Genomic DNA, 21,619 nt, shown 5'->3' with positions numbered 1-21,619 from the left:
CAACCGCTTGAGTTATTGCTCGATAAATCAACTGTCTGCTTTCCTTTGTCTCTCTGGGCATCGATTCCCAACATGGGTCAGTACAAATATCCCGATAGAATCTCATATCATACTCGATCTCATTTCATACTGGACTTCAATTGCAATTTGGCAGAAGATCACTAACATCAAGTTTCTTTCCTCAAGATGGCCCCTAAACGTACGCGTAAAGCTATCGTTAAACAGACTCCAAGCTCTGCTAGCAGGGACTCTTCTAAAGTGACGAAGCCTGCGGCTGAAAAAGCCACTTCTTCTAAAGCTACCTCCAAAGCCTCGAAAGCCTCCAAAGTCTCCTCCAAAGCTTCTTCCAAAAAGTCTACCGAAATGGCAGGGAAGACTACTCCTCCCAAGAAAGGCAAAGAGCCTGCAAGGTCCAGGTCTCTTACCCCAGAGGAGCCCATGAATCTGGAGAGCGCCACGAACCCGCGCTGGCCAGCGGACAAGAAGGATTACGCCAAATTCGTTGATTACAGCGTCCTATCTGCGTATGCCAACGGGGCAGACGTCGTCAGACCAACGCGAGGCAAAAAGAATCCGAGATGGACTCATCACGGAGATGAGCCTCTTACAGACCCTGCAGAGCTACCAGAAGGGTGGAGCCCCAACGAATTGGATCTGTTTGAGGAGGAGATCGATGCGCAGATTGAACGATGCCACGAGAGAATTGACGACAACATCTTCCCTCACATGTTCCAACAGAGGCTTGACATGTACCTCGAAAAACGGAAGCAGCGCGACGATATGATTGCTGCGTGGCCTGATGGCATTGACTGGGAGACGGTTCAACGACTGCACTCCTTGAAGGGCATGGAAGACTTCTTCACTGAAAACGGAGACGAGGATGGCCAGCTCGCAAATGTTAGGGCTATTATCAATGCCTACAAAAACAAGGAAATAATGTTCGTCAGGGGCATGATGAGCTACTGGTCTAAGGGAGAGCAAGTTGGTGCACCGGAGCCGTGGGACCACACACGACACGAAGCAATTACTGCGCAGTATGGATCACATCGGGAGTTTTGGGTTGAAGGGGTAAGTATTACCTGGACCAATTGTGTAGTATGCTTTTTGACACTGTTTTTTCTAGTTCTTTGGAGCAACACCTATGCCGCAGATGAAATATGCCATATACAACCAGCACAAAGCGTACCCTATACATTCAGTATGAAATCCACAAAAATTCTTGACTTTTTATTATTATCATTCTTCTAATATCCATTTTCTTCCCCCATTAGGTCCTCACAGACTTGCGATCAGCTGGCGCAGGCGACAACTGTCTACGCTACTCAACCGATCTCCTGTATGACACCGGCGCGTCCGTCATGTCCATTGCTCAAGTGGACGTGGACTGGATGGTTTTCTTGTCTGGTATTGAACCTCCTACAGTCGGCTTCCTGGATATGTCGACTGCAAACGGTATCGTCAGAAGAAGAGTTGTGGAAATTGAAGTCACCATTAGAGATCCTCTCGGAGACGTTATGTGTCCGTACATGAAGGTGCTTTCTACGGTGGACCCGAACCCCAATAATCAAGCCAGACTTACAGGACCTTGGATGCGATTTGTTCTGTTCACTGGCACTAGCCCTATGGGCACTCATGTTACTCTCGCTGATCAGAAACAGGAGCTTGTTCAGTCTCTTCCAGATTGGAATTTCACTCGTACTTTCTCGTGATGCTTTGAGGCTATGCATGAAGACTGTACTAGCTCATGTCACTGGACTACGGGTTTTTCAAAATATGCGAGTATTCGGCAAACGAGTTGTTCGGAGTGTTCTGTCTTATTGTTTTTAAGTTTCTGAGTTTTTGAACATTTTTATGTGAATTTCTTGCAAAGATTTGTCTGGATGTAGATCTGCTTTAATTTATATATCAACGTCCTTGCTATTTTTGCGTCTCTCATCTCACCTATTTTGGACCCTTTCTAAGTGCCTCGGTATATTCATATATTTTGTATCGCCTCAACATGAATTAAAGGGCACTGTGACAGTGGATTGTACCACAGACAAGGACCTCCCCGCGAGACGTCTTGCTGCTGCAGCTTCAACTTGTCTGAAATCAACCTCTGGGTGTCTTGTAGACAATATACCGATATATTCGCAACTTTACACTTATCTCTTTAATACATAAATGAGACTTGCATATCCTTGAGAGCAACCTGCGATATCGATTGCGTGTCTTATTGCCTAACTGGGGGGAAAGTCGGATACTACGGATACCAGCCACAATAAATAAAAATTTAAGCCAAATTTGATTGAGTAGAACCGGAACCTAACGTACTCACTTCATAAGATGACAGGAAAATTTAGTCGGCTTAAATCAATCCAACTCCTCATTGGTATGGACGGATAGAGCCGATGTAAGCAATTCGGAGTTAAGGGCCCACGGGGATAGCTGCTGACCCTCAGTAGAGTAAAAATTGAAGGTCAAGTAGATCATATCAATTATTCTGGGAATTCTTTGGACAACACTATATAAAGTGAACCGCCCACACACTAGTTCATACTTCCTGTCAGATTCAACCATTGAAGGATATCCCGAGGTATATACTCCCTATTCGCGCCGCTCAATTCTTTCCATACGCACAAACTCACCAATTAAAAGCCAAATCTAAACCTGCAACCATGCCAAGCTCGATAGTCATCGAAAATGGCTTCAACCCCAACGCCAAATGCGTAAAGCCCACCGAAACATTTAGCGGCGACGTCTTCTTGGACCCTATCCACATGGGCACTGACGCATCGATTGCAAATGTCACATTCACACCTTGTGCCCGAACACATTGGCATACGCACGAGAAAGGCCAGATGATCAAGGTTGTCGCCGGTAGTGGCTGGATCTGCGATAAAGGAGGTGTTCCACAGCGCTTGAAAACTGGTGATGTTGTTTGGGCTTCGGCTGGAACTACCCACTGGCATGGAGCAGATGATTCTAGTATTATGACGCACTTTGTCATTGGAGTTGGGAGTACTGTTTGGCATGATGCTGTGACTGATGAAGAGTATAGCCAGAAAGCCAAGAATTAAAGATGATACGATACATTCAATGACAACGGATTGGTCGATGTTTTGTGAAAACAAACAAAGCAGTGTTTTAGCGTAAGATGGAACCAAAACTGTATTTAAGTTTGTCGCGAATTTGTGGGATTGAAAGATCATGCTTGGTACGTACGCGGCAGAAGGACTTTTGAGCTGGTGGCAACAACAATTTGCTTTATGATATGAAATGAAGAGGATCATCATTTTTGCCGAGAAAGGTTAGGGTAGAAGCATGCCAAGAGAGATCATGAGCTAGTATCATTCCGTTCTAGGGGTGCACATACTTCCTGCAAGCTGCTTATGCGACTAAGCCCTGAGATAAATACAGCTTTAGTGCTAACGTCCTAGCCAGATTAGGAAAAGCTTCATAAAGCACCACCAGATCAGACTAGTTCTATAAATTTCACCGGTTTCTGACAACGCAGCAATGGCATTTCTTTTTCTTAGGCGTGTTCCACGCATAGACATGCTCACATTTCCCGAGAAATACGACGAACAAGTGCCTGAATGAATCTGGCCTAGCAATGGTACAGCAACTGAGTTCTTTCACCTCCAATTGGTCTTTGAAGATGATACAAATCTAAGAAACTGACCGAAAGAGAAGAACTCAAGCTCTGGTGTTTCAAAAGTCATAGTATAGCTTTTTTAGGTTTCAACAAGGCAAATTCATCACTGATGCAAGCCTCCAAAGCTGTCCTAGCATAAGCTCGGTCAGCCTCAGCTCGAGCAAGCGGCTGAAATAGAACAGCCCCACCGACAGGGATACCTCGGTGCATATAACTGCATATCTATTGCTGCATCCAAGCCGGACATTCACACAATTCGAAACAGAGTTTCTTCATATGTTTTCTTCGTATCAAAAACACGCAACATCGCCCCACCACGCTCAACAAAAACTCCTAGAAAATCTCACATCCAGATAGTCAACCGGCCTTGGCAGCCTTGGGAGGATATTTCTTTCCATCCTTCTCAACCTGGGGAGTGCAGGCACACCAGTCACTGGTAGGAATGGAGTCCATGACGGAAGGAATGTGGCTACCACAGCCCCACCAGGTGACCTTGTCTATGGCCATTTAGCTGACGTTTCTCATAATGATCAGCTGAGACTTACGGCAAGATGAGCAAGTAGCTTTCATGCACATTGTGAATAGTGAAGATCTTAATAGTGGAGGTAGAGATAGACGTTGAAGAGATATGAAGCTATTTTGGCCGTCAAAGCGGGAGATTTATATGCTTTTTGGGTGATATTAGTCATCGTCAATTGAGTCGCCGACGTCTGAAGCCCGAAACCCCGACTGATCGGTGTCCATTTTGAAAGATTTGATTGGGGTCTGGTTGTGATGCATCAAGCTGATAACAGACTGCAGATCTCTGAATAATCCAGACCTTGAAGGCTACGCTGTGGAAGACGTAAGCTGTCGAAAATCTAAGAGTGGGGCGGTATCGCGGGGGAATCCTCCGCTATGCAAACTTCAGCTTTACAACCCCTTGTGCTCGAAGTGTAGACCATTCGCGTTGAGTGTGCACCATCATCATGCCTGTTATTGCTGTGGCTGGTGGTAGTGGTGGAGTAGGGAAAACCATTGTCGAAAAATTACTCGAAGAATCGAAATTCGACGTGGTCGTGTTGTCTCGCGTATATCTCTTCATCCAACTCTACTTGATCAATTGCTGATATTGTAACTCCTCAGGTGAGACAGGACCAGGATCTGCAGAAGGTTCAGGCTGTGCAGCTTGACTACAATGATGTCCACTCAATGACTCAGGCGCTTGAGCAACACAACATCCATACCATCATTTCTGCGATTGGCTTGGTTTCGGACGAGACGAGTCAGTCCCAGTTGAACTTGATCGAAGCGGCGGACAAGTCAAAAACAACGAAGAGATTTGTCCCAAGCGAATACTCATTTATCCAAACGGCCAAGTATGTTTCCAACGTCCGCTGTACACTAAACATGCTGATTTGCGATACCAGTTTGCTTGACATTGATCCTAGTATTCAGTGGTGGCTTGATGCGGCAACTAGTCTCAAGACCAGCAGCCTGGAATATACCAGGGTGATCCCTGGCTTTTTCATGGACTACTGGGGAATGCCACATGTACAAACTCATTTGCACCCATTCAGCTTTGGGATCGATATATCCACTGCGACGGCGGCTATTCCAGGAGATGGTAATAATGTGATATGTATGACTTATACATATGACATGGCTGCTTATCTGGTCAAGGCACTTGATCTCAAGGAATGGCCTGAGTTCAGTATCATTGTTGGGGATAAAATTACCTACAACCAGGTTCTGAGCATGGCCGAGGAATTTACAGGTAAGGGAATTCCTCAATTTTAGACTTGGGTGTTGTTGACAGTCTTCCAAAACAGGCAAGAAATTTAGTGTCACGTACGACAACGTAGACAAGATCAAGTCTGGAGATGTCACGGTTCCTGTGCAGCCAGAAGGAGTGGACTATTCCACGGACGAGCTCAAGGAGACCACCGCATTAGTGAGCAGACTTACTATAAACAACGTGTTCCAACTGCCGGGGAACCGACTCAACGCCCAATTCCCCGAGATCAAGCCAATCAAGATGCGCGAGTTCTTGCACAAGGCGTGGAAGCAAAACAGTGTATAAAAGCTTTCTAAAGGCAGTTCAATATTACAATTGCACAATTAGTTTCATTAAGATCATTGCCCGGGGCTTGATTTGAAAAAAGAGCTACCGTGATAACAGGACGCAGAAATATTGGCTACCCATCAATTATTACATCTGCCAAACAATTTGTGAAATCCAATGACTTGATGATATCCCCGGGTATTCTTCCTCGGTTTCAAATCTTCCATAATGATAAGATCAACCCGAAGTTTAGCAAACCGGGCCCGGAAGATCAACTCCAATGCAAACCTGCCGTCCAGGAATGAGGTTGGAGCACCAGGGATTAATATCGGTGTTCCAGCATAGGAGCTGTCTCATGGTGAATTTGTTTTGGTTGCGTGATATGATGTCCCAGCAAGTGTCGCCAGAACTGACGGTATAATAGTCGATGCCTGTTACTGCGTCAGTCTGGATCAGGAGGCCCTATGTATTCTTTGCTATTTCTCACAGAATTCTGTCAGCTTCCAAGCGGCTGCATCCAAGCCCACCTTGGCGGTTTCTACCACAGCAGAGCTGCCGAGGGAGAAGACTCCCAAGAGGCATGCGATACTTTTGATGTTGACCATTTTGGACTTGGTTTGATGAGCTTGCGGGGCTGTGGGAATGGAAACTAGGCTTTGTCGCTGATTGAAAACCGCTTGCAGGGAGGATTCGTCTATCAATTTATACCTGAACTCTTTGGATTGTTATAGAAGGAGCTATATGCCTTTGGGATGAGGCTTTGTCTTGTCAAACATCTGCATACCACTTGAGAAGTACGGTGCCTACAAATCAGACCATTGATCACATCTACTTCTGCTGCAAATTGCATTCGATTGCTCTTACTGCTACCGTGGCTTTCTTCTGACTTTGGTGGTTTTGAAACAATATGAACAGCAGCATCACAAGAGCTCAAAGTAGGCCAATAGATCCAAGGAAATCAACCCCATGGCCCTCTGTCTTGGTCTTCGTTGTCGACACTGTCTCGGTGAGACCGAGTACAATCCATCTGTTTTACGGTTACATCGTCCATGAACATGACTATCAGGGCGTAACTCTGATCAGGGAAACCTAGCCTTTGACGTTTACCATAGTGTCACGATGGCCCGAACTACGCCATTCATCGTGGGCATAGCTAGCGTTGTGCAAACAAACAACTGAGACATATGCGTTCCTAATCACAGATTGTGCAACGAAATTAGCTAAGCTGGGTCTGCTATAAAACAGAAAATAGGGATTGGATATCAAAATAGACTTGGTATTGGGTTGCGACTATTTGCTACGTAGGAACAAGTGTTATACAGCGTGACATTACATGCTGCATCAATATCACACCAGGCCCAATCTTGTTGCTATTGACTAGATGATGAGGAATATCGGTGAGCATTCTAGAACAGGCCAAAAGTCGTGAGGTCTGGGACCTGGTCAACTCTGTCGAGACCGCGTCGGCTGAATGTCAGGGGAGGAAACACAAACATGGCTAAATTGCCGGGTGATAATCGGTTTCGACAGCTCTCGTCTTGGCCAAAAAGTTGGTATCACAGGCTTCGCTCATGTTTGCTGTCTTCTCTAGCACCTAGGTTAGATCTACCGTCATTAAGGATATCTTGTGAAACACCCATGGACTCTTTAGGTTTGGATCCAAGTGATCACGCGTAATGACTCCTCCGCATCACTCTGGTATAGCAGTATATAGACCACAATATTTCCGGACGGTTCGGGGTCTTCTAGAATGCCAAGGTGTACGTTCTACGCCACTTCGGGCGTTGCACGTTGGGAGCTCCCCGATGGATGCCCACGGGGAGTACACATTTTTGAACTCTCACTTACACAATACGAGGGCTACTATGAACTCTGTAAACTTGGCCCGAAAACAAGAAATGCCCGTATTACCGTGTTCCCGTGGACATCGATGAACTTGGGTATACTTCGTCTTTCTGCCTGAGGCAACTAGCATGACTCAGCAGGCTCATGTACTGCCTTGGTGCCTGAAAGCCTGCAACTCGGAGGCGGCGGGAAAACCCGACGTTTCGATGTAACGCGGTTCTGGAAAAGAAGCGACAATGGTTTTGAGCGCCGGATAGATTTTTGTGATCAGAGGTGCGAGAGAAAACCCTGAGCTGGGGTGAGAACAATCAGGAATTCGGTATCATGGATGGGAACGCCGACAATGCTGTACGCCTTGCCAAGGTATGCGTCGATTATCCCCCCCTATACCCCGTCAAACGAATGTGATTGGACACTTACTCTGCAAAGGCATGCAGTGTCTGCAGACGAAAGAAGGTCAAATGTGATGGCACTAGACCGGCCTGTACCCCCTGCAGGACATTTGAACTGCCCTGCAAGTACGAAGACGCCGTGCGACACAAGAAAAAGCCCAACCGGTAAGCTATCCGATATTAATTGACGATCAGAGGCTAATCTGGATTGGCAGCGATGAATATCTGCATGAAATGGAAGAGCGTATTCGCTCATTGCAAGAAGAATTAAATGAAGCCCGTGCCTCGAAGAGGCGCCGAGTGCAGAGTGACTCAGATGCAGACCCCGAGCATGGTCAGCATTCGGATGAATCTGATTCGGAGATACCGTCTCCAAGAGATGATACTAGTCAAGTAACTCACGAAGTCGAGACCAATGGAGGTGATCGTGACGAAGGGTCATATACCCTCAAAACCCCGAAAGGCGCAATGCGTTTCTTTGGTAAGTACAGGCTCACCGACTGTAGTTTCTCAGAGGTGACACGAGCGACTGCTGATTCTACCGACTACATCTAGGCGCATCCTCTCATTTCTCCATTGCTTCTCCTGAGGGTGCAGGCTGGCTTGAGAACACAAAGGGTAACAATATGTGGCGCCATGCCGTCCAGAGAAACGGAAGCCGATGGAGGCTTGCCGACTGGTTTCCCAAAGCCCTCCAAGATGACTATCAAAGCAGGTGCTCACTGCCACTTCCCTCCAAAGCGGAGACATTAGCGCTGGTTGACGAGTATTTCGAGAGCTTCAACAAGGCTGTGCCGCTATTCGGACCGGAAAGCTTTATGGTCCAAGTCAATAGGCACTTCTCGTGGAATCCTAACGAGGGATCCTCATGGTGGGCTGCGTTAAATGTTGTCCTCGCTTTTGCATACAAACAAAGAGCCGAGAGTTCAGGGGGCAGCAGCGATGACTGGCAAAAGTCCCTTGGCCACGTCAGGAATGCCATGAATGTGGTTACGGAGCTTTTCATGCGGACTTGTGATCTTCTCGCGGTTCAAGGGCTACTCGGCCTAGCACTCTACTTCCAAGGGACACCGAACCCCCAACCTTTGTTCATGTTTGCTGCTTCTGCTGTGCGCCTGTCGCATTCTATTGGGTTACACAAATCCAACTCCCTTGGTCTTCCAGAGCCCCAGGTAGAAGAACGAAAAAGGGTCTTCTGGATAGCGTTTATTCTAGACGCCGATGTTTGTCAGCGGACTGGTCGTCCTGGATCTCAGGATACCCGCGACTTCAGCACTATGCTCCCCTCGGAAGACCCACATGATGGGTTAGGTATGATGGAGATCAGGGGGACGAAGATCAACTTCTTCTCGGCCCTCGCTCGACTCGCTATTATTCAACGCAAAGCTTGCGACACATTGTACAGCACCGAGGGCTTCAAAAAGACGCGTGAGGAGCTGATGAAGGATGTGAGAGAGTGCTTTGAAGAGATCGAGGCTTGGAAACAAAGTCTTCCAATGATAGTTCGGCCACAACGAAACTTTGCCGGCTGCCACCATCCATTTCTACCGCATATCTTACGGCTTCATTTTGCCTATCATTGTTGCTACCTCAATATTCACCGAGTCTTTTTGATTCCACGAAGATGGTCTAATACGCCAAATGAAAGACCAAGCGCTCCTGGGTTACCGATTGATCGCGAAAACTCAGTAGAACAATCACTGGAGGCAGCACGAGCTGCGATTGATCTAATTGGTCATGTACAAAGTGGCTTTGGTCAATCCTTTGAATGGTATGTATCGATATTCCAAACGATCTAAAAGGTACGTCTACTAACAAATCAAACAGGGGCATCGTTTATTTCCCTGCTGCAGCTCTAGTCGCATTGTTCTCTCAGATAATAGCCAACCCGTCTCGCCCCGATGCCAAAACTGATATCTCAAGAATCAATGGAGTCGTCGCATTTTTGGCAAGGGTGGCATCGCAAGAACAAGACACGTATATGGATTATGTCCTGGCCATGTGTACTGATTGGGAAAACTCGGCGAGAAGAGCGATTCATCGTGCCAGAAATCCCCCAACCGAGCGCAGGGGGACAAGCCAGCCACCGCAAACTCAGGGGCAAAGATGGTCGCAGAATCCCAATCTGCCCCAGCGGCCCTTTACACCGGGCTTCAATCTTTCCGAGCAGGCTCGGATGGATGGCAACTTTGCTCAGCCAAATCATCTACATCCGGACCAGGCTTTGTATACCACAGGGCCATTGTCCATGGCTACTCCGATTGCTTGGAATTGGCAAGATATGCTGGCAGGTGCGCCTCCTTCTTACGATTTTAGCTTATTTGATCTGACTGGAAATTCCGGGGAATTGTGAGTTTTGATCCATATAATATGGCCTTCAATTTTTTATTTCTCCCCAGCGCTTTAAATGCTTGGCTTCAACATACAAAATGATTCTGAGGGATTATGCCCATGTGATACTGGCATCATGATGGCAATTTGGAACAGGGGGGCTTGTCCACATGGGACTTGCTTCCTTGTCATCCAATCTGGCAACAGGCCTCAAAAGATCCATTTGTCCCCAGGGGCTGTCCTCAAATCTCATCATGAATGAGGAGTCAGGGGTCAAATACTCGGGGAAAACGTTCTTCCATCCATCGATCACTTGAATCATAATTTCGGTGACGAATTGGGCAGGCGAAGAGCGCACAAACTTGAACTCATCGAACGTCTTCTGCACGACCTCCACAGGGTAGAGGCCAATCTCCTTGTCCAGCAGAATCGTGTCTGCTGCCACAAGCGAACTTATCACATGATAAGACCCGCCCTTCCGTGCTCGGTCACGAATGCCCAGCATCGCTCCTAGGGCACCGATAATGCCAGTTGCCATGTCGGAGATTGGCAGTGGTGGTAGAACGCTTGTTCCTTCATCAAAGCCCAATGCCCGCCCCATAACGTACGACGCACCGGACGCGGCGTCTCCGATTTGCTGCCATCCGGGTCTCTCGGCGAAGGGCCCGCTGGGTCCATAGCAGTTTTCATCGACGTATACAAGACCCTTGTTTCTCTTTGCTGCCATGTCGAGCATATCTTTCAGGCCAAGCCCCTTACGGTCGAGTGATCCATACCGGAAGCCTTGTACGAAGATATCTGCTTCGCCAACGAGCTCCAGAAGACGGGCCATATCTTCCTCTTTTCCGATATCCAGGTCAATGGTGCGCTTTCCGGCGTTCAGAGCCAGTTGAAGGACCTAACTATAGTCAGCGTTGTCTCAAAAAGGTGACGAGTTCCAACTTACATTCAGATCCGCGAGCTTGCTGCAGTTGATCCGGATGACATCTGCGCCGAATGATGCCAATGTAGTTCCAACAGTGGGACCAGCAATGATGCGTACCATCTCCAAAACCCTGATCCCAGCCAGGGGACGCCGGTCAGAGAGTTGGCGCAGAGGAACCGGAGGTGTTTCCTTCGCGTAAAACTCATGTTTACAATTCACAAGAGGGTGTTCGGCAAGTCGCCTTCCCATCTCGGTCTTTCTCCATGCATCGGGCGAGTAGCAAATACTACCACACAACCCATGCCTCACGTTATGCATCTCAAGCTCATCCGCACTCCACTTTCGCACATGGCTCTTGAGATACTCGTACCCCTCATCGACATTTTTCAGGGGAACATCCATATCAATGCCCATAGACTGGAGCGTCTTGCTCGCATCCAACGATCCATGCAATTGATACCACACTTTCGGGTCTTTGGTCGGATACAAAGCAGTCGCCCGACCAGACAACGGACCAACGCCGAAACCCCGATCGAAGTCCCGGGTAAAGATCTTAGACAACGTTCCGGCCCGTGCAAGAGTCGACAGATCCGATCCCTTCACGTGCACGGTGAATGTTGAGGCAAGCCAGATTCCGGCGTGATCCGTGTTCACGGTGACACTTGCCTCCTTTGCAGCCTTTCCGTCTCGCAGTTCCAGGAGCTCGTTTCCAACGACTCCGCACATGGCGTGCAGTGCTGCTACCACCGCGGGGGATTTCATCGGTCCGGGGACCATTGGGTCCGGCCGCCCTTCGAACTTGACCGTATCCCATATCGCGGAGTCTTTTGTGAACCCGGGTGTCTTTGATGCGAGGAATTTGAAGATTCGTTGGGTGTCTTCTGGTACGGGAAGGACGGTTTTGTCGATGTACGTCCCTGGTCCGTAGACCTCGGCGCCGGAGATGGTCTCGTGCATGTTTATAGATTATATGGGAACAATAAATATCAAAATAAGTAATGACAGGCACATATCAACGGTCTGGGGGTGACGGGCCGTATTTATAGGGACTTCCCTCTACGAGGGCCCTCTGCCTCTTTCATTGTATGACCTAGCCCCTTTTGGGACGCTATATGTAGATCTTTCTCACTCGTTCTTTCCTCTGTATGCTTAGATGCCGTTAAAGCTTGCCAGAACACCTGAGAGACCCATCTACTTCCCTACTTCCCTACAATTCTTTCCTAGAGCATATTGTCTGCCTTGCTGTCCCATTACTTGGATTTGGAAGAAAAGGCTCCGACCTAAAGCATACGCAAGACTGGCGACAATCAAATCGAGATTCCCCACAGGGCGGCCAGCACCAAGCCGAATATCCGGACGGACAAGGTTGATTGGAGTGGTCAGGAACGTCCCCTGAATCAAAGATGGAGACCTTCCCGGTCGATCCCACGGCTTTGACAGAAGCGCCTCGGGGGATCTGTGAACAAGAACGCCGTGGATCTGAATTAGGGTTTGAAATGGCCACTTAAGGACAGAACTAATACATTCGTGGGTCGATATGTGGAGAACATCGGATGCTGGCTCGTTATAATTCCACGGGCCGCGGGACTTTACTTACTGGAAAGTTGACATCGACGTGTTCCTGGATTTACCTCGGATACGATCGTCCGGGCCGAGTTGAGAGAGGGGTGTCGAACAACGTCATTCGTTTGTATTAGATGGTATAAGAAATGTATGCGTTCGCTAATCTGTAGTGAAAATTGAAGTGGAAACGAATGCACATTTTTTATACAATTTTTGGCTCGTTGGCTCTTTATCGATAACAGATAACGTGATAAGAACTATAGCTTACAATGTCGCCTATGAACACCGGTGGACGGCCTGTCAGGGTTGCTAATTGCTCTGGATATCATGGTATGAGTTGAGTCTCCTGATTACACAGTCTGTACTGACTGTCCTGAAGGCGACCCTGCCTATGAGATGTATCGCCAAGCAACCCTCGGAGATATCGACTTCATCACGGGTGACTATCTCGCTGGTATGTGTTTCCTATAAGTAATGGGAAATAAGGCTGACTGTATCCCTTATGAAGAGGTCAACCTGGCAAACAATGCACAAGCCTTCCGACGCGGCGAGCATGCAGGATATGAGGAAACCGCTTGGGAAGGAATCAAACAAACCATCGACGTGATCGCTGACAAAGGCATCAAAGTGGTGATCAATGGTGGCGCTCTCAACCCCAAGGGTCTAGCACTGAAAGTAGACGAATTGGTAAGATGCATGTTCTTATATTGCAATGGTCTCTAACATCTTTCGCACATTCAGTGCCGCCAAAAAGGTCACGCTCTGAATGTCGCCTATCTGTCTGGAGACGACCTCTATCCCAAACTTGGCCCTCACATGCCCCGAACGCCCGAAGAGCTAAAGCATCTTGATTCAGGGAATGAGTCCGTCAAGCCAGGCACTCTCACTTATGCCTTTACGAAGGCCGACGACCCCGTCCCAATGGTCTCGGCGCACGCATACCTCGGCGCTCGGGGCATTGTGGATGGTCTCCGTCGAGGAGCTGATATTGTAATCTGTGGCCGGGTCTCAGATGCTAGTCCGGTTATTGCAGCCGCGTGGTTCTGGCATTCATGGTCAGAGACAGACTATGATCGTCTGGCTGGGGCTTTGGTTGCTGGGCATTTGATTGAATGCTCTGCCTATGTGACCGGTGGTAATTTCTCTGGCTTTGACCGGTATCCAGTTGACACTTTTATTCACCCTGGGTTCCCGATTGCGGAGATCGATTCTGATGGTACTTGTGTTATTTCTAAGCATCTTGGAACTGGTGGACTCATAGATTGTGACACCCTGCGGTGCCAGTTTTTGTATGAGCTTCAAGGGAACATTTACTTGAATAGTGATGTTAGTGCTACGTTGGATGACATAGTTGTCGAGCAGATTGGAGAAAACAGGTATACCCCTCTGCTTTCACCATTCGATGACGGTTGCTGATGGTCAAAGGGTGAGTGTTCGAGGAATTCGAGGACACGCGCCTCCTCCAACGACCAAGTTGGCTGTTTTCTACCAAGGAGGCTTCGAGGCTCAGGTACTCCTCAACGCTACGGGGTATTCTACTGATGCCAAGTGGAACCTGGTTGAAAGACAGATTCGACATTTCATCGACCAGAAGGCCATTGATCATATTGATACACTTGAATTTCAAAGGCAAGAACAAAGCTCGTCAATGCTTGGAAATAAAGGCTGACAAGCAATCAGAATTGGCGTTCCTGCGTCCAACCCAGTATCCCAGCGAAGCAGCACAACTTACCTCCGTATTTTCATCGCTGCAGCTACCCCAGAAGCCGTCCTTGCTGTACTAGGGTCCCTGAAAGATATCTCATTGAAGCATTTCTCGGGTATGAAACAGTCTCCATAAAAAGACCATTTACTAACAGACACGATACAGGCTTTCACTCATCCCTCGACATGCGCACAGCGATTCCACGCCCAGTGCTGGCTTACTATCCAGCAATTATAAAGCAAGAAGATCTCAATGAAGAAATCAATTTTATTGGCGGGTCAGATTCTATTAATTCATTCCCAACAGGTCATCCACCAGCATATGAAGATCTTCCACCCCGTCAAAGTTATGATCACATCCCCACCAGCGAAGAACAAGCCCTACTTAACTCGCCTTCAAGATCAATCAGACTGGGGGATATTGTCCTGGCACGATCCGGCGATAAAGGGGCCAACCTCAATTTCGGTCTTTTCGTCACTGAAGAGAAGCACTGGTCTTGGTTGCGGTCATATATGAGCCGCGAGCGGGTACGGGGAATGCTTGCTCAAGACGAGGATTGGGATGAGTCGTTTTTGATTGAGAGAGTTGAGTTCCCGCACATACGGGCTGTGCATTTTGTTATCTATGGCATTCTTGGTAGGGGTGTCAGTAGCTCTAGTCGGTTGGATGGGTTTGGGAAGGGATTTGGAGACTTCTTCCGGGACAAGTTCGTTGAGGTTCCTGTTTCGCTTTTAGATTAAAGCTTGGTCTATTCTTGAATTGTCTAGTGAGGGTGAATCTGGTGACGTTGTCAGAGAAGTCTTTCTAGGCAAAGTTCAATTTTATCGGAGTTCTTTTGAAAAGGTATTTCCGTGTTTGCTTACCGTAGGTGTCACAATTTCAGTTTTACTTTAAAAGTGACACTTCATCCATCAATTAATTGTTTGAGTAATTAAAACTTGTACGTTATGTCAGTATAGCATTGTTCTTCTACTAGGGCTTCCCTATTCTAGGCTCTCTGAGCACTCTCTGGCTGCTCAGAGCTTACGATTTGCTGCTTACTGGTTGCTCAGTGACTACCTCCATATTGCACATCTAAAAGAGGTCATTGCCTACTGAGTTGTGCGCCGGTATACCACTGGCACTGTAGTACTTTTTAAGGCCTTATCAAGACCCTTGCTAGTTGAATGTCTTATATTCATCGTAAAGACTGCATCGTCACAGTTACGTACGTCCTGGTCATGTTGAGTGTAGGTCAATGTCTGCTGCCTGATGATATACTCCTGATAAGGTTGTGGGACAACTTCAGTTATGTCGAGCACCTTCTTTTCCTCTCACTTTAAAAGACCCCTCTCGACTTCCAACATGAATCACCTGCGAATTTCTGCCCATAACTCTAATAAGGATTCAACGGTCTCGCTCGGCTCTTCTTTGTGTGATAATATTAAACTAACCAACCAACTCTCTGCACTCCTGGACCGGGCACAAAATGACGCTGTGGTCCAACAACTGAGTCTAGATGACTCTCTATCCGCAGATAATGTTCTTCGCGGAGTTCTCTCTCCAGACTCACTTACCAGAACAACCTCTTCCTTTCCTCAGTTCCAGCGAAGTCAACAAGGTCCCGCTTCAGTTGGCTATCGTGTGATTGGATTCGGGCAGTGCGGTCTTGTTTTTGAGCGACCTGGACGAAACTACGTGCTGAAACTCGCCAAGCCATCATATGAAGACACTTTGTGGAATGACTTCAAGGCGCATTTTAGTGTGCGACGAGCTTTTGACCTGGAACAGAACAAGAACATCAAATGTCGTGTTCCTCAACTCTTCTCTTTCGTTCCAAAAGACAACCACGAATGGTGGCAGGAGAATATTCCTTTTCTCCCCACTGTTCATGAATCAGTTCCGCTCCCAGCTATGGTTTTGATCAGCCAGCGAATTCTCCCAATACCAAAAGTTGCACGGCAAGCTCTGATTGATAAATACTGTCCAGCCCTATCTCGTGCACTTGCGGCCTCGAATGACAAGAATCGTGATTGTCTAGCTCGTGTTTACTTGGGTCGGCGCCGCCTCGTCAATACCCTGTCCGCAAACTTCACCTTACGCAACTTCAATCTTCATCTAGACCAAATGGTCGAGCCGAATCTTCCCGTCAAATACTTTGCGAGTGCAATGGGTGAAGCTCTGGCAGTTATTCATTGGTCCGCGCAGGTGGATGGCTACGATATTGAGTTTGTCCTCGGGAGCGAAGGCGACACAACCTACTCACAGGGTATTTCCATTTCGATTGGACCTGAGTTAACTCCACAGCGGTTAGCCGCCATGAAGCCATTCACAGATATTGAGTCCTTGATAAAAGTCAACTTCAAGCAGCGAACAATGCGCCTGTGGACACTTGACTTTAATCTATGTCATATCTGGGATACAGAGGCTGCCTTGGACAATCCAGAGGGGGTTGTCTCACATCTTGTCATGGCTTTTTTCGAGAATGACCCGTATTATCCTTTGCCGCTTATGGAACATGTTTTATACCAGGAGCTATGGGAGATTTTTCAGGGAAAGTACCTGGAAAAGGCGGGTCTGATTTTCTCTGAAAGCAATGTGGATTCACGGCTGGCTAGCCTGCCCCAGAAGTTCATCGATGGTTGTGTTGAGAGAGAGAGAGAGAATCTACTACATGGTCGTGGTCATGGTTATCGTGAAACGAAGTAGTCCTTAGGTTCGAAAGTTGCTATTGCTAGTATTTCTGTTGCTCGAAAGTTTGTCTATTCGTATCTTTACAATCCCAGAAGTTGATGCCTTGCAACAGTGCATCCGTTAACTACAGTTCTTATCGCCGTAGATCGTTCTTAGCCTAACATGTAGATGATCGTCGATTTTATTATCTCTTCGGCCCCGAAACGTACATAGAAGAGTTAAATTACAGTTTGTAGCGTCCATCGTGCAGCACCGCTGTCGTAAGAAAATAAATTGATTGATCATTACAATATGTACATTATCTATCATGACACTGACAGAACTGCAACTGCCCAGGGATCCATACTGACTGAATAATTGCCCGATGGATTGAACACACTCGTTGTGACAGTCTGAGCTTGCACATTAAAAGGTGTGTTGCCATGATACTGAGGACTAGAAAGCATTTCCAGCTTTCCAGTCTTCGCACCTGGAATACTGACTTGGACAGTTTGCTGATCTTCTCCATAATTTGCAAGCTTCAGATATGTTTTTGAACCCGTCCTAGAAGCAACCCAGTAAACAGGCCCGAAGTCCGCCGTTGAATCGACAGGGACAACAGTGTCACCCTTGTTGGAAGCGAAAAGCTTCTGAACAAAATAGGAAGTGGACGGAGTAATGCTGCCAGGGGTCGCATTAAAGCCGTACAAGGTTGGCTATGAATCGCTCGTGATTAGCAGATATTCAAGCAAGGAGCCCAATGGTTCAATACCCCGAGTTTTCTTACCGACCAGGATATGTAGTCAAAGTGCTCGAGCAATGGAGCATAGGCTGCCATCTTCACAATGTCACTGTTGCGCTCCATCCCCATCATATACACAGCCTCGCTGCAGCTTCCTTGCATATACGGCCAGTACACTCCCTCGGCACTTGACGTGTTCCGAGCTCCATATTCGCCAATCATCACAGGCTGATCCCGCGGCTGGTTATCAAATTGGTTGAACAATTTGACAAAGTCGTCCGGCTTCCGGTACAGATGCAGATCAATGATAACATCCTTTGGAAGGGGTGATGGGAGGCAGGAGAAGTCTCCGTTGGATGCAACGAATTTGACATCTGGATACTTGTCGTGGATGGCTTTGTAGATCTGGTTGAACCGATCCGGGTAGGTGTCACAGCCACCAGTGAGGTCGTCTTCGTTTCCGATTTCGATATACTCAACTTTCCAAGCATCCTTCCGGCCGTTCTGGATCCGCATCTTGCCGTAATGAGTGGACGAGTCTCCGAAGAGGTATTCCATCTCATTCATGATATCGTCCACAAAGGGTTCGAGGTCGGAGCCCGATATGATATCCCCGTATGACTTTCCTGCCCAGACGGCTAACAGCGGTGCCATGTTCCTGTGTAATGAAGAGCTGTCAGAGCTGAATCTTCCTTCCCGTCCTCCAAAGGGCTCAGAATGGAAAAATATCGACTTACATGTCTTCACACCACCAGAGATATTCGTCTAGTCCAAGCGCGTCTGTGTTGGGATAAAACCAATCACTTTCTCTCCCTGGACGATCGACCACGGGTCCGATTGTGGTATTCCACTTCCATCGATTATCAACTTCCAACCCTTCGATGTTGTTTCCACCTGGGAATCGAAGAAATGCTGGATTGACCTCATCCAGAAACGAAGCCACATCGTCTCGCAGACCATTATCTCTGTCTTTGAATGTCGGCGGATAAAGCTGAATATACCCAAAGTTAAGTGAACTACCACCCACTTTCGAGCCATCAAAAGTCAGGCGCCACTCATTTTCTCCATCAGGAGAGTGGGTAGTATTGAGGGATGTTTCAACCTCTGTAAACTTCGAGTCTGTACTCTTCACAGATACGTTGTGATCGGCATAAACGATAGAGCTATTCGATCCAACGAGTTGGATATTTATTTTTCCCGAGTACTTCCCTCTCATCCAAAAGGTCGTCTTGTAGGTAGCCTTCAGAACAGTAATTCCTTTATAGCCCAGATTTGCAAAACCGACATAGTCCGTGACACCGTCAGGCACTGCAACCTCGAGTGAGGACGTGATGGCGTCGCTGACAGGTTTCGAGCCATCTTGGGAGATAGTCACATTTCCCAATGGTGCATAGCTTGTAAGTCCAAGAGAGGTCCCTTGAAAGCCGTTGTTTTGCAAAAGCTGTGAGTGTATACCACCATCGCCGCTATGATCCATTTCCTAGTAAGAAGGAAAAGAGAATGAAATATCAGCGGAAGAACCCTCCCCACAGCATAAGAACAAGAAGCTTACTTCGAACATAATTCCATAGAGCAGTGGACTAGACTTATTCCCGCCCTCACCTGCGACAGTAAGGACAACCGGTTCACTCGTGCTATTGTTCCCTTGAGCCAGGGCACCAGCAAGACATGTAATCAAGGCGATGCATGTTGCCGCACCAAGACTGGCATAAGTCACCGTCTCCGACTTCATAGCAAGTCAGAACTATACGTCAAAGCCACAAAAAAGTGCAAAAGTGAAAAGGCGAAAAGAACCGACGAAGACCTAACCTGGGGACATCAAGCTTTATTTCGGAGGCACTGCCCCTGTTGCATATGGGGCATCTTTGATCGTCTATGGAATGTGATTCGTAGTTTGCCCTGACCTGACATTTCGTTCTCCACAGCAAGCATCATTGACCCTGAACAGGTAAACGAATGCAAATCGTTGCCGATGAATAAACTCTGGGTCGTTTGGGAAGCCAATTGATTGTCAATATCACACCATATGCAATTATCTATGGTGCTCAATGTTCTTCCTAATCTCCTTTGTGGATGGGCACTGCGGAAAATTGGAGAAGTCATGACGTCGGATACTCTTCTCCTCATATCGAGTGGTGATATTTACCCAAGCACTCATATTCCATCTCAAGATCCAAGGGCATTGATGTAATCATTTTACTTTTGACTTTTTAATTTAGTCTTGTTCCTGCGCCACGGAGCGTATTAAGAGTGACACTGCTGCACCCTGTGGTCCCGGCTTTAGGGTTTGGCGGGGTCAACCGTCTAAATCGATGCCTCATCTCTCAGGCATTACTAATTTCCAAAGCTGAGAGCATTCCTCTGGGAATGCTATAGCAGGTATTTTGTGATTCAAAGCCTTGCAAAAGACTTGCTTAAATGAGTCGAGATACAACATGCTATGAATCATCAACATAATTGAGAAATTCACAAACAAGGTACAATATCGGTATCAGTCAAGAATTAGCTTACAAAGAGAACAACAGTAATTTAAGAATCAGCAAGCGAAAAAAAGACTTAGACACCCCATTTGGAGCCACGAACAGGAGTAGGAGCTCTCTTTTCCCGATGGGAAATAACCTCAGCCAGCTTATTGATATCTTCTCCTAATGCCCAAATACGACGCTCGAGGATGGCCCTTTCGTAACAGAGCTCACCGTGGACTCGCCAGAGCTCCTCTACAGACGAGTCAAACAGCTTATCGGTGAGTTGTGAAGGTTCGGGAATTGATGCCAAACGGAGGATAACGGGCTGAACGCTCTCGTCATTGGCAGGAGAAGCAGCTGGTTTTTGCTTCTTTGACGAAGGCTTCGAAGGTTTCAACTTAATGGGTTTGTAATTTCGCGGGTTTGGAGTTGTAACATGCTTGCTCTTCAAACGACCAGATCGACGCGGTATCTCAGGGGTGGGTGCGTTGCCATCGGAGCTCGTGTGCTGGGGGATGGTGATCAAGTCTCTGTCGATGTTGTCCGACATGCGGCGCATATCTGAGCCATCAGGATTGATCAGACTCTGGACTTGATCTTTGCTTTCTATTGGCATTCCTGATTAGCTAGGCAAAAGATACTGGGTCTTGCATATTGTAACAAACCCAGGGCTGTGTCGTCCTGGTCCGCGTTGGTATTCATTGGCGCAAGCCCAGAAATGGGGGCGTCGCCATGATCACTGGAAAAATCAAACTCGCAGTAATCTTCAGCAGGAGAGAGACTCAGGTCAGATGTATCATTCGAAACTGGATCAGCATCGTACAGTGGTGGCATGTTGCACCTGGGGCAGTCAGATGGAGGAGAAATAGAAGAAGACAGAAGTGAAGAAAGAGGATTGAGAATGAGAATGGATGGCAAGTTGGGCAAAACAGTGCATCTTTCATTATCATCGAAATCAACTGCCGACACAATCATTAACGAGAACTCAATCAAATCGATCCTAGTCTTCTGTTCCGCATATCGTCCGGTTCCTTATTTGCTTTGAATCCCTGGTTTTCTAGCTACAACCACGATCACTTTATGGCTCCCTAGGGTGAATCTGAACAGTCCAGACTCTTTGGTTGCTAAATAGATCAGCTCACCCGAGACGCGGACCTCAAGGTCATTCGTATCAGGATCTGCGTATTCTGATCTCAACATGAGCACCACACCGGTTTGCGCGTCGAGTGAGTCTCGCATACTCTTCAGGACCTAATCTTATTCAATGAGACTCAAATATAATTTATAGCTCAACTAATGTACACTAAAAACTTCTGCA

General features: G+C 47.3%; 11 protein-coding genes across 11 annotated transcripts; 6 read left to right on the top strand and 5 right to left on the bottom strand.

Annotated features, from left to right (window-relative positions):
* Positions 1-186: 186 nt before the first annotated feature.
* N7511_009646 (uncharacterized protein) lies at positions 187-1,709 on the top strand (the record flags this gene model as incomplete). The annotated part of the gene is made up of 3 exons (XM_057132023.1): positions 187-1,068; positions 1,124-1,198; positions 1,272-1,709. The coding sequence occupies 3 exons, from the start codon at positions 187-189 to the stop codon at positions 1,707-1,709; spliced, it is 1,395 nt and encodes a 464-aa protein (XP_056980011.1).
* A 948-nt stretch (positions 1,710-2,657) lies between these two features.
* On the top strand, positions 2,658-3,059 carry N7511_009645 (cupin domain-containing protein; the record flags this gene model as incomplete). Its single annotated transcript, XM_057132022.1, has 1 exon — positions 2,658-3,059. One exon carries the CDS (start codon positions 2,658-2,660, stop codon positions 3,057-3,059), a length of 402 nt encoding a protein of 133 aa, XP_056980010.1.
* Positions 3,060-3,994: 935 nt separating this feature from the next.
* Positions 3,995-4,213, bottom strand: N7511_009644 (uncharacterized protein; the record flags this gene model as incomplete). Its single annotated transcript, XM_057132021.1, has 2 exons — positions 3,995-4,134; positions 4,183-4,213. 2 exons carry the CDS (start codon positions 4,211-4,213, stop codon positions 3,995-3,997), a joined length of 171 nt encoding a protein of 56 aa, XP_056980009.1.
* Positions 4,214-4,605: 392 nt separating this feature from the next.
* N7511_009643 (uncharacterized protein) lies at positions 4,606-5,699 on the top strand (the record flags this gene model as incomplete). The annotated part of the gene is made up of 4 exons (XM_057132020.1): positions 4,606-4,707; positions 4,763-4,995; positions 5,047-5,393; positions 5,449-5,699. The coding sequence occupies 4 exons, from the start codon at positions 4,606-4,608 to the stop codon at positions 5,697-5,699; spliced, it is 933 nt and encodes a 310-aa protein (XP_056980008.1).
* Positions 5,700-5,930: 231 nt separating this feature from the next.
* Positions 5,931-6,286, bottom strand: N7511_009642 (LysM peptidoglycan-binding domain-containing protein; the record flags this gene model as incomplete). Its single annotated transcript, XM_057132019.1, has 2 exons — positions 5,931-6,112; positions 6,169-6,286. The coding sequence occupies 2 exons, from the start codon at positions 6,284-6,286 to the stop codon at positions 5,931-5,933; spliced, it is 300 nt and encodes a 99-aa protein (XP_056980007.1).
* A 1,564-nt stretch (positions 6,287-7,850) lies between these two features.
* On the top strand, positions 7,851-10,271 carry N7511_009641 (uncharacterized protein; the record flags this gene model as incomplete). Its single annotated transcript, XM_057132018.1, has 5 exons — positions 7,851-7,889; positions 7,956-8,083; positions 8,134-8,399; positions 8,474-9,689; positions 9,746-10,271. The coding sequence occupies 5 exons, from the start codon at positions 7,851-7,853 to the stop codon at positions 10,269-10,271; spliced, it is 2,175 nt and encodes a 724-aa protein (XP_056980006.1).
* A 90-nt stretch (positions 10,272-10,361) lies between these two features.
* Positions 10,362-12,131, bottom strand: N7511_009640 (uncharacterized protein; the record flags this gene model as incomplete). Its single annotated transcript, XM_057132017.1, has 2 exons — positions 10,362-11,147; positions 11,196-12,131. The coding sequence occupies 2 exons, from the start codon at positions 12,129-12,131 to the stop codon at positions 10,362-10,364; spliced, it is 1,722 nt and encodes a 573-aa protein (XP_056980005.1).
* An 875-nt stretch (positions 12,132-13,006) lies between these two features.
* Positions 13,007-15,182, top strand: N7511_009639 (acyclic terpene utilization AtuA family protein; the record flags this gene model as incomplete). The annotated part of the gene is given in 7 exon segments (XM_057132016.1): positions 13,007-13,067; positions 13,096-13,191; positions 13,210-13,424; positions 13,479-14,113; positions 14,163-14,381; positions 14,418-14,557; positions 14,608-15,182. 7 exon segments carry the CDS (start codon positions 13,007-13,009, stop codon positions 15,180-15,182), a joined length of 1,941 nt encoding a protein of 646 aa, XP_056980004.1.
* Positions 15,183-15,786: 604 nt separating this feature from the next.
* On the top strand, positions 15,787-17,130 carry N7511_009638 (zinc finger protein-domain-containing protein; the record flags this gene model as incomplete). The annotated part of the gene is made up of 1 exon (XM_057132015.1): positions 15,787-17,130. The coding sequence occupies one exon, from the start codon at positions 15,787-15,789 to the stop codon at positions 17,128-17,130; it is 1,344 nt and encodes a 447-aa protein (XP_056980003.1).
* A 290-nt stretch (positions 17,131-17,420) lies between these two features.
* On the bottom strand, positions 17,421-19,568 carry N7511_009637 (uncharacterized protein; the record flags this gene model as incomplete). Its single annotated transcript, XM_057132014.1, has 4 exons — positions 17,421-17,810; positions 17,882-18,494; positions 18,574-19,316; positions 19,389-19,568. The coding sequence occupies 4 exons, from the start codon at positions 19,566-19,568 to the stop codon at positions 17,421-17,423; spliced, it is 1,926 nt and encodes a 641-aa protein (XP_056980002.1).
* An 824-nt stretch (positions 19,569-20,392) lies between these two features.
* N7511_009636 (uncharacterized protein) lies at positions 20,393-20,917 on the bottom strand (the record flags this gene model as incomplete). The annotated part of the gene is made up of 1 exon (XM_057132013.1): positions 20,393-20,917. The coding sequence occupies one exon, from the start codon at positions 20,915-20,917 to the stop codon at positions 20,393-20,395; it is 525 nt and encodes a 174-aa protein (XP_056980001.1).
* Between the last annotated feature and the right edge of the window lie 702 nt (positions 20,918-21,619).

The sequence above is a fragment of the Penicillium nucicola genome (assembly GCF_028828085.1).
Source record: "Penicillium nucicola strain IBT 29836 chromosome Unknown utg000010l, whole genome shotgun sequence".
NCBI classification, from domain to species: domain Eukaryota; kingdom Fungi; phylum Ascomycota; class Eurotiomycetes; order Eurotiales; family Aspergillaceae; genus Penicillium; species Penicillium nucicola.
This window is presented reverse-complemented; position numbering and strand designations above follow the sequence as displayed.